Source organism: Juglans regia, chromosome 13 (assembly GCF_001411555.2).
Source record: "Juglans regia cultivar Chandler chromosome 13, Walnut 2.0, whole genome shotgun sequence".
Lineage (NCBI taxonomy): Eukaryota > Viridiplantae > Streptophyta > Magnoliopsida > Fagales > Juglandaceae > Juglans > Juglans regia.
The window spans coordinates 4,976,404-4,988,679 of NC_049913.1; the positions used below are offsets into that span (position 1 = coordinate 4,976,404).

Consider the following 12,276-nt stretch of genomic DNA (forward strand, 5'->3'; position numbering starts at 1 on the left):
TAGAAAATTGAAAAATATAATTTATCTTATTAATAATTAATTTAAAATAAATTAAATAGATTTTGACATACAAATATAGCCAAATTATATTATCTATTTAGTTAATTAATAAGATACATTTAATTATGTATCACCCTGTCAATACCAAAAATAGACAGGATCTAGGATGGGATTCGTGGCAAAATTTGTAATTACAAACATCCGTGTTCACACACTTCTCTCCGATTGAAAATTAGATAAAAGTTAAAAGGTTAAATAAAATGAGTAATATTATCTTTTATTTTAATTTTTATTATTTTATAATGTGATATTAAATAATTAGAAATTATTTATTATATTTTATTTATAAATTTAATATCATATAATATGAGATGATAAGAAAATGATAAAAATTGAGATGATAAATAGATTTTTCCTTTTCTAATTCTCACCTCTTTTTACCTTTTTCTTCGCTGAAACAGTCTCACCGACTCTCACAGGCTCACAGCCTCGCCTGGTTGATACTTGTTAGCTTCACAGTGTGAAGCCTCTTAGAGTGTTGTAGGAGCACCCAAAGGCAGACTTTTTTCTTTCCGTCAAAGCCCGCTCCAAATCCAATCTTTCGTAAGCCACTCTCTCATTCATACATACTGTTAATTCTAAGACTCCGTTTGGTTGCCGAGAAAATGATTGACAAGTACATGAGGAAACTTGTTTCTCCGAGTATTCGTTCAATGCTCCGGTTGATCCAAGCGTAGTTCGAACTCATTGGCTCATTTGAGTTTTTTCATGTTTGTTTTGAAAGTAAAAACAGAAGGCAACGTGCTGCTAAGATTCTGTGTTCTGTGCACTTGCAGCTCCTCTGTTTTCTCCGCAATCAAGCGAGGTTTCCGTGGGATTCTCATTTCGTAATGAAATCTGATTCGATCCGTTGTTTTCCGATTCGCGTGACGTTTTCATTTGGATTAGGATTATGATGTCCTTCGATGTTGCTTGTTTTAGGTACTTGGGGGAAGTTTTAAGGAAAGTCGAATACTAGGTTAGGTTGAGCTTCATTTTTACTTAACAAAAAAAAAAAAGTTAGGTTGAGCTTCATAATTGTAATAATTGTGTCATCTATTTTGGGGGCGTATATGGTATTGGGTTTTTATCAGGGTTGGATTTGGTATCTAATTACAGTAGTTAAGTACGTATGGGCTACTATATTGTGAGCAGATCCGGGTTTCTCATTATCTTTTGAACTAAGGTTTGGATACGTCGTGTATTGGAAATGAGGGATAAACTAATTAACTGTTGGGTGTTAGATTCTCTTAGGTTCTGCTCCTGTCATTGATTGAGTTCCTTTGTCTTGTTAATTTCTTTTGTCTCCCATACGATATAAATCTGATTTCTTTTTGTAATTTATTGGCTTGAAAGCTCAATCAATACTTCAATACAAAGCCTTTACAGTATACACTACTAATGCTTTCATCATGGGCTTGAATTTCTTGGGCATAATTGGTTATAAGGTCTAAGTTGCGAGATTACAATGTTTTCCATAGTTTGCTAATTCACTGGAAGAGAAATGCACATATGTAGTGTTAAGTTCATGTGGAGCAACTTGCGCACACTTCCCAACTCCAAATCTAATTGTAAAGGAAGTTTTAAAACAACATCATTTACTTTTGGAGGGCAGTTTACAATTGTTTTTCTTTCCCTAATTTTCAAAATCTTCTTCTTTTTATTTTCTACTTATGTGTTTCTAATGTGTACTTCATGTCTATTGGAGTAGCACCCCTTCGATTTCTACAAATATATCAATAACTTTATAAAAAAAAGTTCTCTCAAAACTATATGTAAGCTTATGCTCTAGGGATGTTTAGACTGTGAAGCAAAAATCATTGAGCTAATTTGTTCTCAGAAGTCTTTATGATGACTGAACCATCTCGCAGCCATGAGCTTTCAAAATTTGAAAGTTCTGCTATTTTTCCTGCTATTACATGTTAATGAATTTCCCAGCTTTTCTGCACATCATTTCACATCAACAGGTTCTTTCAGTTATTTTCCAGGCTTACACTGCATATTTGTGTTACAAGACAAATGAAATTTTTGAGTCTCTTCCTGACTCTCTTTCTGCAGGGCAAACGTGCAGTGTCCTGATTCCTCCAGTTCCACGAGTAGCTTCCTTGCATGCATTTGTTGTGCTGGTGCCGTCAGCAACTTTTACAGAAATTCCCTCCTGTAAGGGCATTTTTTGTTAACTAAACCAACTAAACCACCCTAGATTCCCCCCAGCCCAGTCTTTATCATTGCTCAAAGCGAGACTGTGTTTCATTATATGACTCCCTTGTTCCATCTTCAGGAGCTTGTTCATCTCCAAATTCTCTTTTCACAATTAACAACCCTCTGAGACCCAATACTAATGTCAAGAACATCCTAATTAGGTAAGCTATCAAACATAGGTCGTGCAGAGGTGTTGCAGCTACCTTGGGCAGGGAGGTTGTAACTAAGTTTGATACCGCATGGAAGATCATAAGCGCGTAAGTTCAACTGAGGGAAAAAGGCGCCATGAGTTAACTCCACTAAGGGCGTGTAGGGGTTTAATATGTTTATTGGTGCTACTTTCAACTGCGTTCATAATGTTAGTGTATTTTGGCTTTTTGAGTGCTGTTATGTTGCGAATTTTCAGCATTCATTACAGCAGAAAGGCAACATCCTTTTTCTTTAGTGCCTGGCTGGCTTTGTGGCCTTTTCTCTTTGAAAAGATAAACAAGACTAAAGTTGTTTTTTCTGGGGAAACTGTTCCTGCAAGGGAACGTGTTTTGCTTATTGCAAACCATAGAACCGAAGTTGATTGGATGTATTTGTGGGATCTTGCATTGCGGAAGGGAAGCCTGGGATGCATAAAGTATATTCTTAAAAGCACTTTGATGAAACTACCAGTGTTTGGTTGGGGATTTCACATATTGGAGTTCATCCCAGTGCAGAGGAAGTGGGAGGTTGACGAATCTACCATGCGCCAGATGCTTTCCACATTTAAAGATCCTCAAGATCCCCTCTGGCTTGCTCTTTTCCCAGAAGGCACAGATTTCACGTAATATCTTGTATTTCTTCTTCTTTCTCTTTTTGATCCTTCGAGTTGATTTGGTATTATTTTTAAATGATGAACCAGATGTATTCAGTGTATATGTACCAGAATGGAAATTGTGCTTTCTGTGCCCTATTGCTTATCCATATTAACTACTGATGTCTTTTAATTTCGTCCAACTCTTTTGTGCAGTGAGCAGAAATGCATTCGAAATAAAAAATATGCTGCTGAGAATGGCTTGCCCATCCTAAAAAATGTGTTGCTTCCAAAAACAAAGGGCTTCTGTGCCTGCTTGGAAGAGTTAAGGGACTGTTTGGATGCAGGTTGTCTTACTTGTCTATATATATTGCTTAAATGACTATTGCATCAACTCTACTTGTTATCATTTTCATAATTGGAGTGGAAATTATTGAATATTTTGCTGTACTAGTATTTGGATGATGTTTTCATTCCTGGTCCGGGGAGAAATTCTTGAAGTCTTGCTTCTAGTTTCTAATTATTTTCCTTTATTGTTTCTCTTAACTAGGTGTTTCCTCTTGTATATTTCCTATGTACTTGGCTATGCCTATTTCAATACATAAAATCTCTTATAAAAAAAAAATATTTTTCTTAATTGTTGCTTTTTAGTGTGTAATAGAGGTGTAAAAATGCTGTCAAAGCCTGGAGATTCTAGAGCTTATGATTCGGATATCGACGATTGCAACTGGTGAAGTTGATCAAATAATATGTGAACCATAGGGTAGTATTGACACTGCTGCTCATATTATGATAAAGCTTGTTGGAGGTATTGGCCTTTGTGGATGGTTGTGGCACTTGAGTTAAACGTTGGACTTAATGTGATTTGCTGCCATTTGTGATTTTATATTTTGAAATGTTTTTTGTTGTAATCATTTATGATCAGACTTGTATTTCCAGCCAATATTTTTCCTGAATTGTTTGCACTGGTATGGCCTTCAACATTAGACGTGATGAGAGCAGATGCAATAGAATTTGAAATGCTATACATCACTATATGCGTTGCAGGGTTATTCTTTCATTCATATGCATATGCAGGATCATTTTGCTACAATCATTGTCTGATTGAATCTTATTTCTTTCATGGTAATATGCTGTCAATGTTAAAAATGAGGTATTAAAGGATACAACATAATTGGAGTGAAAACAAATGGACTTGTATAATCTGCTTTATTGTTTAGGTATGAGTGTTATTTAATCTAATCTACAAGAGCTTTTTTCTTAAATGCTGTCTCATGTCAGCATTCCATATGAAAGGTCACTATTATTTATTTAAAGGGGAATTACACATTCCACCCACAAACTATCACATATTTTTCACTTTGCACTCCAAACTATAAAGCTTTAATTTGCACCTAAACCAACTATATTATAAATTTGCACTCTCAATTTTTTCTTTTTATCTGCCAAATGTGCAAATTGAAAATATTGGTAGTTTTGGTTATACATTAAAGCTTGTAGCAGTTTGGATGCAAAGTGAAAATAGGTGGTAGTTTGTGAGAGAAAAGTTTAATTTCCCCCTTTATTTTGAACTCTTCACAATCCTGCTTCTAAATCTTAGCAATTCACCCTTGATGACTTTCTTCCTTTTACACCTTCATATCTTATGGTATTTGTATGCACTGCAGTTTATGATGTAACCATTGGCTACAAGCATCGCTGTCCATCTTTCTTGGACAATGTCTTCGGGGTAGACCCTTCCGAGGTTCATATTCATGTTCAACGCATCCCTCTCGACAATATCCCAACATCGGAAGACAAGATTTCTAGTTGGTTGATGGATACATTTCGTCTCAAAGATGAGTTACTGTCTAACTTTTATATTCAAGGCCATTTTCCGCAAGAAGGAACGGAAATGGAGCTCTCCACAGAGAAGTGGCTTGTCAATATTGTCCCGGTTATTGCATTGATCAGCATTTGTATTTACTTGACCTTTTTCTCATCCGTCTGGTTCAAAATATACGTGTCTTTGGTCTGTGCTTATCTGGCATCTGCAACCTACTTTAATATTCGACCGGTGCCAATTTTTTGCCTCGTCAAAGCTTTTCTCTAGTATGTATTGAGCAGGAATATGAGTTCTGTTGTTGTAATTTTATGGTAGGGCCAAGGTTCATAGGTTTAAGGTTTTTCCTCAAGTAAAGTTGGGGGACAGTCTCTGCCTCTCTGGTACAGATGATTCTGTATTGAGGGTTCCAACATTAATGTTCTCCTTAAATGGCGTTGTATGAATTATCTTTTGATCATTGATCTTGTTTACCTCTTCCAATAATGCATTTTCCTTTTAACTTTGCCATGGCTTTTCTCTTGTTTTGCTTGCATGCTCGCACTATGTACGTTAGTATTAGTTGTACCTCAATGTGTTATTGATTTTAACAAAAAAATTTCAAGTCAAGAGTAGAAGACAACCGTCGGACAAGAAATCTGTTTTCGTTTTTTCTTTTGGGTTCATTGACTAGATTGCAAAACAATGTACATCAGCCCCAAAAAAAAGACACGTTCCCTAAACAACATCTTGAAGTGAAATTCACTAGCACTCTTAACATTATTTTCTTAACACGAATCCAACAGCGTGGATCCATGATACAATCTAAGAATCGAGGAATAATCATTATCATAAACCACAAAGAAAACAGTTTTCTAACATAACAACAGTTGCAGGTGGATTTATAAAGCACCAAGGAGATTCATTTATGTTCTAATGATTAGGATGTTTTATGATCCTCTGCAAAACTACAGTTCTTGCCCGCCGAATATCCCGGCTGCAAATGTCAGCTTGCACCCCCAAATCCTCAACATTCTTCATAAACACTCCTAACTTCTTCTTAATCTCCTCTATTGCAATCTTAACAGCCTCTTCTTCAATAGCAAATTCTGCGCTCTGCAAGAGTGACTCAATCTCAATTTCCAACCGATCAATGAGAACCCTGATGTTGTCCAAGTCCTTGATGGCAACATAGGTACCAACTTGCATCGAGCTAAGTATTTCCTTCTGCCCTTTCAAAGCATTTTCATAGTTCTTCCATAAGGAATCAATCCACTTTCCCATTGAGCCCACGGGGATAGATGTCGCGGCAGCCAATGCTGCTGCCACTGGTGGAGCAGCCATGGCTGCCGCCACAACCGAGCAAATCAACACCGCAGCGAATGTGGCAACAAATATCATACTTGAAACCTTCCTCCAAGCATGAATGTACTTAAGCTTCTTGTCGAGTTTCTTCTTTCTGTGTTGCAACTTCTCAAGCATAAGCATCTGCTGCTTATAAACAGACTCAAAGATTTGGAAGAATTCTTGTGTGAAAGGGTCTCCAGCTGCCTTGAAATTCTTCAACTCCTGCAATGTCCTCCCGTACCTACTCCCTCCCATTTCAGTACTTTCTTCGTCAAACTTTTGAAGCGCAACAAGAATGAGCAATTGGTTATCCCGAACCCGCTTCAGGCACTTCTCTAATGCTGTACAGAAATCTAGAGTCTGCAAACTATTTTCGAAGTACTCCTCGACGAGCTCAAATAGTTCTTGATCCTTCCATATATCTTTCTTGCATTCTAAGATGACTTTAACAACGTCCTGGTTCATCTCCAGGAGACATTCCGTGACCTCTCTCAAAGAATCAAATGAAAGGGCTCGAACTTCCACTCCCACGGCAAGAGTGTTGATGACCTGATTGGTACGCGTTTGGAGGGTGGTGTCAAAGGACTGCAAGTCTGCATCAAGCTTGCAAGCAGCCTCGTAAGAGCTCAATTCACTAGTGTACTGTAAATTGGTACTGAGATTGATAGCCGTGGAAGTTTCAGGGGCCTTTTTGCTCATATGGCCTCCCATGACTTTGATTCTTAGATCTGACGAAACCAAGCACAGAACAAAAAACCAGATTCAATTCAGAAACTCTGCAGATGCTTGAGCTTGCTTTTCAAAACCCCTTGTTTATCCTCGCCAACCAGCGGCTTAACTTTCTTCTATGTCGAGACAGAGAACGAAAACCAAATTTCTGAGTGCAGATTTCCTAAAAGTACATAATATATATATATATATATATATATGATGAACAAAATCCAACCCAAGTTTCCCAGCTAATAAATAGAATAATTAACATACATATCAGAACAAACCCACTTCACCAAACTAAATCTAAAGCTAAAACTTCGTATGCATGACCTTCCTAGTTGGCAAACTTGATCGCCACAGATGAGAGTGCGGAGATTTTTTTTCCAGATTTTGAAACCGACCGGAAAGGATCAGACCAAGAAAAGGATAGAGAACTAAGAACCTTGGCAAGTCGAAAGAATCTTAGAGCGACGAAGAAAATGGTCGGCCTAATTGGAGACGGATATAGTTTAAAAGGAGGGAAGCAATATAAAGGAAGGTCTGGATCATAAATTGAGGTGAATGAAGAAGCTTGAAGAGAGCTGCAACTGTTGAGGACCAAGAGACGTGGGGGTGGTGGAGGAGATCTGGGAATAGCTTGCACGCATGAGATAAATGAGAGAGTTGGGCAATGTAAGACGCAGGAAGCAATATGTATCTCCTTCTCTCTCTTGCCTTTTTTCCAGTTTTAACGCGCAAAGCAACTGTTACCAAAGAGAAGGGAGAGCTGGAGCTAAGATAAAGCAGACATAAAGGCGGCAGAAGCTTCGGTTCTAAGACTTCGGTAATAACATGGAAGAAAACACAAGTCTTTGATTCGAGAAAAACAAGGGTATTGGTTGATGAACTGCCAAGGAAGCCAAAGAACATTAATGCCGAAATCTTTTTTTTTTTTTTTAATTGGAGAAAATATTATCTTTTATTCTAAATATTACAATTCACTACAAGAAAAATTCTTATTTATAACTTGTTAATTCCTTAATTTTGCACAACTGACCGAAAGGTAGGAAATAGTCATTCCCAACTCACGATGGTAATTCGGATTTTGATAAAGTGTTTTTTGCGTTCATCTATATAATAAATAATAAATAAACGAATAAAAATAAATAAATAGAGAGACATAAGGATTTACATAATTCGTCATAATGCCTAATTGAAATATATGTGAGGTCATGAGAAATTGTAAAATCACTCATTATAGTAGATTTCATCCCAAAACAATCCGTGGACGTGAGCCAAGATGATTATTTCCTCCCTTTCGATCTATTGTACAAAATTAAGGCATTAGGATGTCTCTACTCTTACCGCTGGGAGCTCCCGTTGAGGGCTTTCGCTATAGATTAATCATAAGGCATTAACATAACTAGTTATATGCTACGATAATTTGTTATAAAAAAGAAATTATTTTCACGGTAAATAGTTATTCATTTTAAATATTATGAATCTATGTGTAGGTGAATTTTTTTTCTCAGCTTTATTATTTTATTTTGCATTTTCAATATAAGCTTGAAGTCGATGACTGTGGGTCATTCTAAGAAAAAGAGAGAGAAATAAAGCTTAAAATCATTAAACTCAAGCGAAGATGTATTTTTATTTATTCTTTCTCATGCTAGAAACTTATCCCCACAAATATATCATGGAACGCTTGTTGCTTGTTGGGAAGCTTAGAAGGAAGATATTGAAAAGGTGAACAATGAGGAGGCCCTGTTGTCGTCACTTCAAGGGAATTATGACACAAGATATTCAAAAGAAAAAGACCTGTAATTGTTTTCTCCAAACCATTTTTTATTTTCTGAAGAGCATTGTCCTGGAATTTAGATATCTCTATAGCTTTTGAAGCATTAACTTTTCCCATTAAACTTTCCAAAGTATCTGTTGATCTTCAAGATAATAATTTGAAACAGAAACTAAAATGGTCGAGCATCAAACTATAAGGCTGAGATTCAAGAAAAGTCCATCCCCCCCACCTATATATACATGCAAACAATTACAAGAAAAATGAAATATACCTACCTGATTGCATGCAGTTCAGTTCTCGAATGATCAGAGCAACCAGATAAGTAAGTAATACACGGCGGAAGGAACTCACAGCCTCAAAGGTGTTTGCAGAGGGCGTTCAGATAGTTAAATATGTTTGCAGCTATATACCAATATGAATGTATTTTTATACTGAATATTCTTGAAATTCAAAAGATGACTTGGTGTCTAAGAATCAACTTGCCTATTTCAGTGCATCTGTATCCAAAGAAATTTACAAGAACGTACGCGACTAGTCGGCAAAGCAAAAACATGAAGAAAAGAGAATGAAATAGGTTAAAATGACAGGGTTAAAAATGGAAAAACAAATAGCTGATGAGAAAAGCAGGGACAAGTGGTACCTCTAGACCGAACCAGACAAAAATGAAACGGGAACATAAAGGAAGACGAGAAATACTATTCCTTTTTTACATTGACGCTTTTAATATAAAATAGATATCCGACTTTTTTTTAAGAAAATAAGTCAGATAATATATATTTTTGGAGATGTAATAAAAATTAGTATGAAAAATAATATGAATATATATATATATGAAAAATACTAGGAGCCCGTTTTGGGCTCTTTTTTTCTCCGATTGAGTTTTTTTATTTTTAGTTACTGATTAAGAAAATATTATTTAATAATATTATAAATTTTTAAAAAAAATATTTAAAAATGTTAAAAAAATAATGTGAAAAAAAAAAAATATATATATATATATATATATGAGTATTAGATAGTATTGTTTAAGTTAAATTGTTTGTCTTTGTCAGCTTAAAATACCGAAAACATATCTGAAAAAAAAAATAATAATCCTTTAAACAAATTGGAAAAATGGCGATGTTGTAATTTCAAAGTAAGGCAAGGGTTGTTTTTGGTGGCGAGACTCCGTATAGCACGAGGAAAACGAAACCAAAAAGCAAGTCCTTATCCAATGACAGCACTGCGTGGTCTCGTTTCGGGGTGGGGGCTGTTATAACCACACTCGTCCACCTGACGCGTAAGCTAACAATACGTGTCGATGAGTAATTGGGTGCCGCCTTTTAGTGATTTCAAATTATTATTCCACGCTACGGCAACAAAACTCTTCCAGTCACGTGTTTTTGTGACAGTTCGCTCTTCTTCTTCTTCTTTTTCTCTTGAAATATGTTAGTTTTTTTTCCTTATGTTTTCGTAAAGAATAAATATAAATTATTATTAAGAGTATTTATTTTATATAGATAATGTGACATTATCTTGATTATATATTTTTTTAAATGAGTATTAAGAATAATTAATTAAAAATAAATATACAGTAAATATAAAATATATACTATTATAATAATTTCTTTCTAACATTACTCTTATATAATTATTAAAAGATTGTAATTAATTAGTTCAGTCCGATTATATTTTTGGACTGGACCGGTGGCACCTTTAGACCGGACCAAACTATATGTTCGGTTGGTTTAATCGATTCATTCAGTCCGAGCTCGTGCAAAATAGGCCTTTTTTTTTAGTTAAAGACTCAACTTATCAATAAATACTATATATTTCAAACCAACTAAAAATTAGTCCAAAAATACTGTTTAGTTAATATTTTATATAGTTAATAATTATAAATTAGATGAAAATTATATAATTAAATTATATAACTATATAAATACTATATAAAAAGTTAAAATTTATTAAAAAAATTATATATGTAATTCGGTGTCTGATCGGGGTGAAACCTAGCTAATTTCTACCATTTAAAATTATAATTATATAAGAAATGTTATTTATCATTCTCACACTATACATTAATATATATGTAATTTATCATTTTTATCTTTCTATTTAAATTTAAATTTATACATTAATATGTATGTATTTAAATAGAAGAATAAAAATAACAAATCACATATTAATATATGGTGGGAGAAGAGACTCATTTGCTATCATCATGTGAAACTTATCCGAAAGATCAGTTTTTAAATTTGTTTTTTTTTTAGAAATACTATTTATACTCATGATTTTATTTATATAAACATAATGTATCAGAAAATTGATACATTTTAAAATTTGAAATTTAAAATCTAAATTTTAAAAAATATTGATAAAATAGAACGACCGTTCAATACGTATAATATAGTCTTAAAATTATATGTATGTGTAGCACTATTTTTTTTTTTATCACAAAATCAATTATATGTGACGTAAAAATGAAAATGATGAGCAGAATTTTCTATACAATAATATCACGAAATAAAATGTCACATGGTCTTGAGGTTCACATGCATGCCTCCATACAGAAGATGCCTTTTTCTTTTCAATAAACTATTCGGTCCATATAAAGTTCCCACAAAATACAAAAACCTTACACCACTACTGTACGACCCGTGACAGTACCGCCCATTGTAATCCCCATTTTTGCGAACTCCGAACTGCATGCAGTCACGAGCCAGCCTGTGACTATATTTTGCGTCCCTCCAAGTAAACGACCTAATTATTTATACTAAAAAGATATATGATGACTCAACGATGATAAAATAGTATTTTTTTCTTAATTATTGCCTATCCCATTTTGCTTATATATAAGTGGCCGGCCAGTTAATTAGATACGTACATAGCCATCGATCACTGATCTCTGAACTCCAACAAATTAAAGAGATCGGCTGAGCTAGCTGTTTGAGCAAAAAAATATGGAAGGTGGATACAAAAGGCTAGTCTTTGTTGCATTAATGTTTGTGTTCATGGTCATGATGATGGGATCTGAGTCGACCATCATGTTGGCCAATGGTCAGACATTATGCCGCATGACAAAAGAGGGTCTCAAGGCATGTGAGCCATCGGTGAGCGGCCTATTCCCTGTTCCTCCCTCAGCCGCCTGTTGCTCGGCTCTCTCCAACGCTGACATGCAGTGCCTCTGCCTTTTCAAGAACTCCAGGCTGTTTAATCTCTACGGAATTGACCCCAACCTCGCCTTTGAGCTCCCCGCTAAATGCAATCTTCCCCAGTTCCATTGCTCAAATTAATATATTATATGCTAAAACATGATATATATCCCGGCCCGCTTAATTTATTATATATGCATGTACTATCTATCTGTTGTAGTTTTTCCGGATCTTCTTTGTGCTAGCTAGCTTGTTCATGTGTGACGTTTTATTATGATCATGATGCACGTACTCATGCGGCTGTTGGTTAATTTCAGCTTGATTGCTTGTTTGTTTTCATGTCTTGCTTTTACGTACGTCGTCGTTATGTAATAAACAGTACTCTTGTTAAGATATGGTACTGCATGGTTTGCTAATTATCTTTTGAATCTTCATGGCCTCCAAACTTATTATACGTACGTACTGCATATACGTACTACTG

General features: G+C 35.1%; 3 protein-coding genes across 11 annotated transcripts; 2 read left to right on the forward strand and 1 right to left on the reverse strand.

The window, feature by feature from the left end:
- Positions 1 to 434: 434 nt before the first annotated feature.
- Positions 435 to 5,349, forward strand: LOC109020163 (probable 1-acyl-sn-glycerol-3-phosphate acyltransferase 5). Of its 7 annotated transcripts, none has more exons than XM_035684202.1 (5): positions 435 to 603; positions 837 to 865; positions 2,098 to 3,052; positions 3,239 to 3,369; positions 4,690 to 5,349. In XM_035684202.1, exons 3-5 carry the CDS (start codon positions 2,481 to 2,483, stop codon positions 5,112 to 5,114), a joined length of 1,128 nt encoding a protein of 375 aa, XP_035540095.1. In that variant the 5' UTR covers positions 435 to 603; positions 837 to 865; positions 2,098 to 2,480; the 3' UTR covers positions 5,115 to 5,349. The 7 variants fall into 7 exon arrangements, with proteins under 7 accessions (XP_035540095.1, XP_018858125.1, XP_018858126.1 ...); XM_019002580.2 differs by lacking the exon at positions 837 to 865 and having other exon boundaries at positions 2,098 to 2,199; positions 2,321 to 3,052; XM_019002581.2 differs by lacking the exon at positions 837 to 865 and having other exon boundaries at positions 2,098 to 2,199; positions 2,403 to 3,052.
- Positions 5,350 to 5,573: 224 nt separating this feature from the next.
- Positions 5,574 to 9,221, reverse strand: LOC109020164 (UPF0496 protein At4g34320-like). Of its 3 annotated transcripts, none has more exons than XM_019002588.2 (2): positions 8,937 to 9,221; positions 5,574 to 7,012 (listed from the first exon to the last, which is right to left on the reverse strand). In XM_019002588.2, the coding sequence occupies exon 2, from the start codon at positions 6,879 to 6,881 to the stop codon at positions 5,757 to 5,759; it is 1,125 nt and encodes a 374-aa protein (XP_018858133.1). In that variant the 5' UTR covers positions 6,882 to 7,012; positions 8,937 to 9,221; the 3' UTR covers positions 5,574 to 5,756. The 3 variants fall into 3 exon arrangements, with proteins under 3 accessions (XP_018858133.1, XP_018858132.1, XP_018858131.1); XM_019002587.2 differs by having other exon boundaries at positions 5,574 to 7,015; positions 8,937 to 9,064; XM_019002586.2 differs by having other exon boundaries at positions 5,574 to 7,062; positions 8,937 to 9,064.
- Positions 9,222 to 11,603: 2,382 nt separating this feature from the next.
- LOC109020160 (putative lipid-transfer protein DIR1) lies at positions 11,604 to 11,936 on the forward strand. Its single transcript, XM_019002577.1, has one exon. The coding sequence runs from the start codon at positions 11,604 to 11,606 to the stop codon at positions 11,934 to 11,936; it is 333 nt and encodes a 110-aa protein (XP_018858122.1).
- Positions 11,937 to 12,276: the final 340 nt, after the last annotated feature.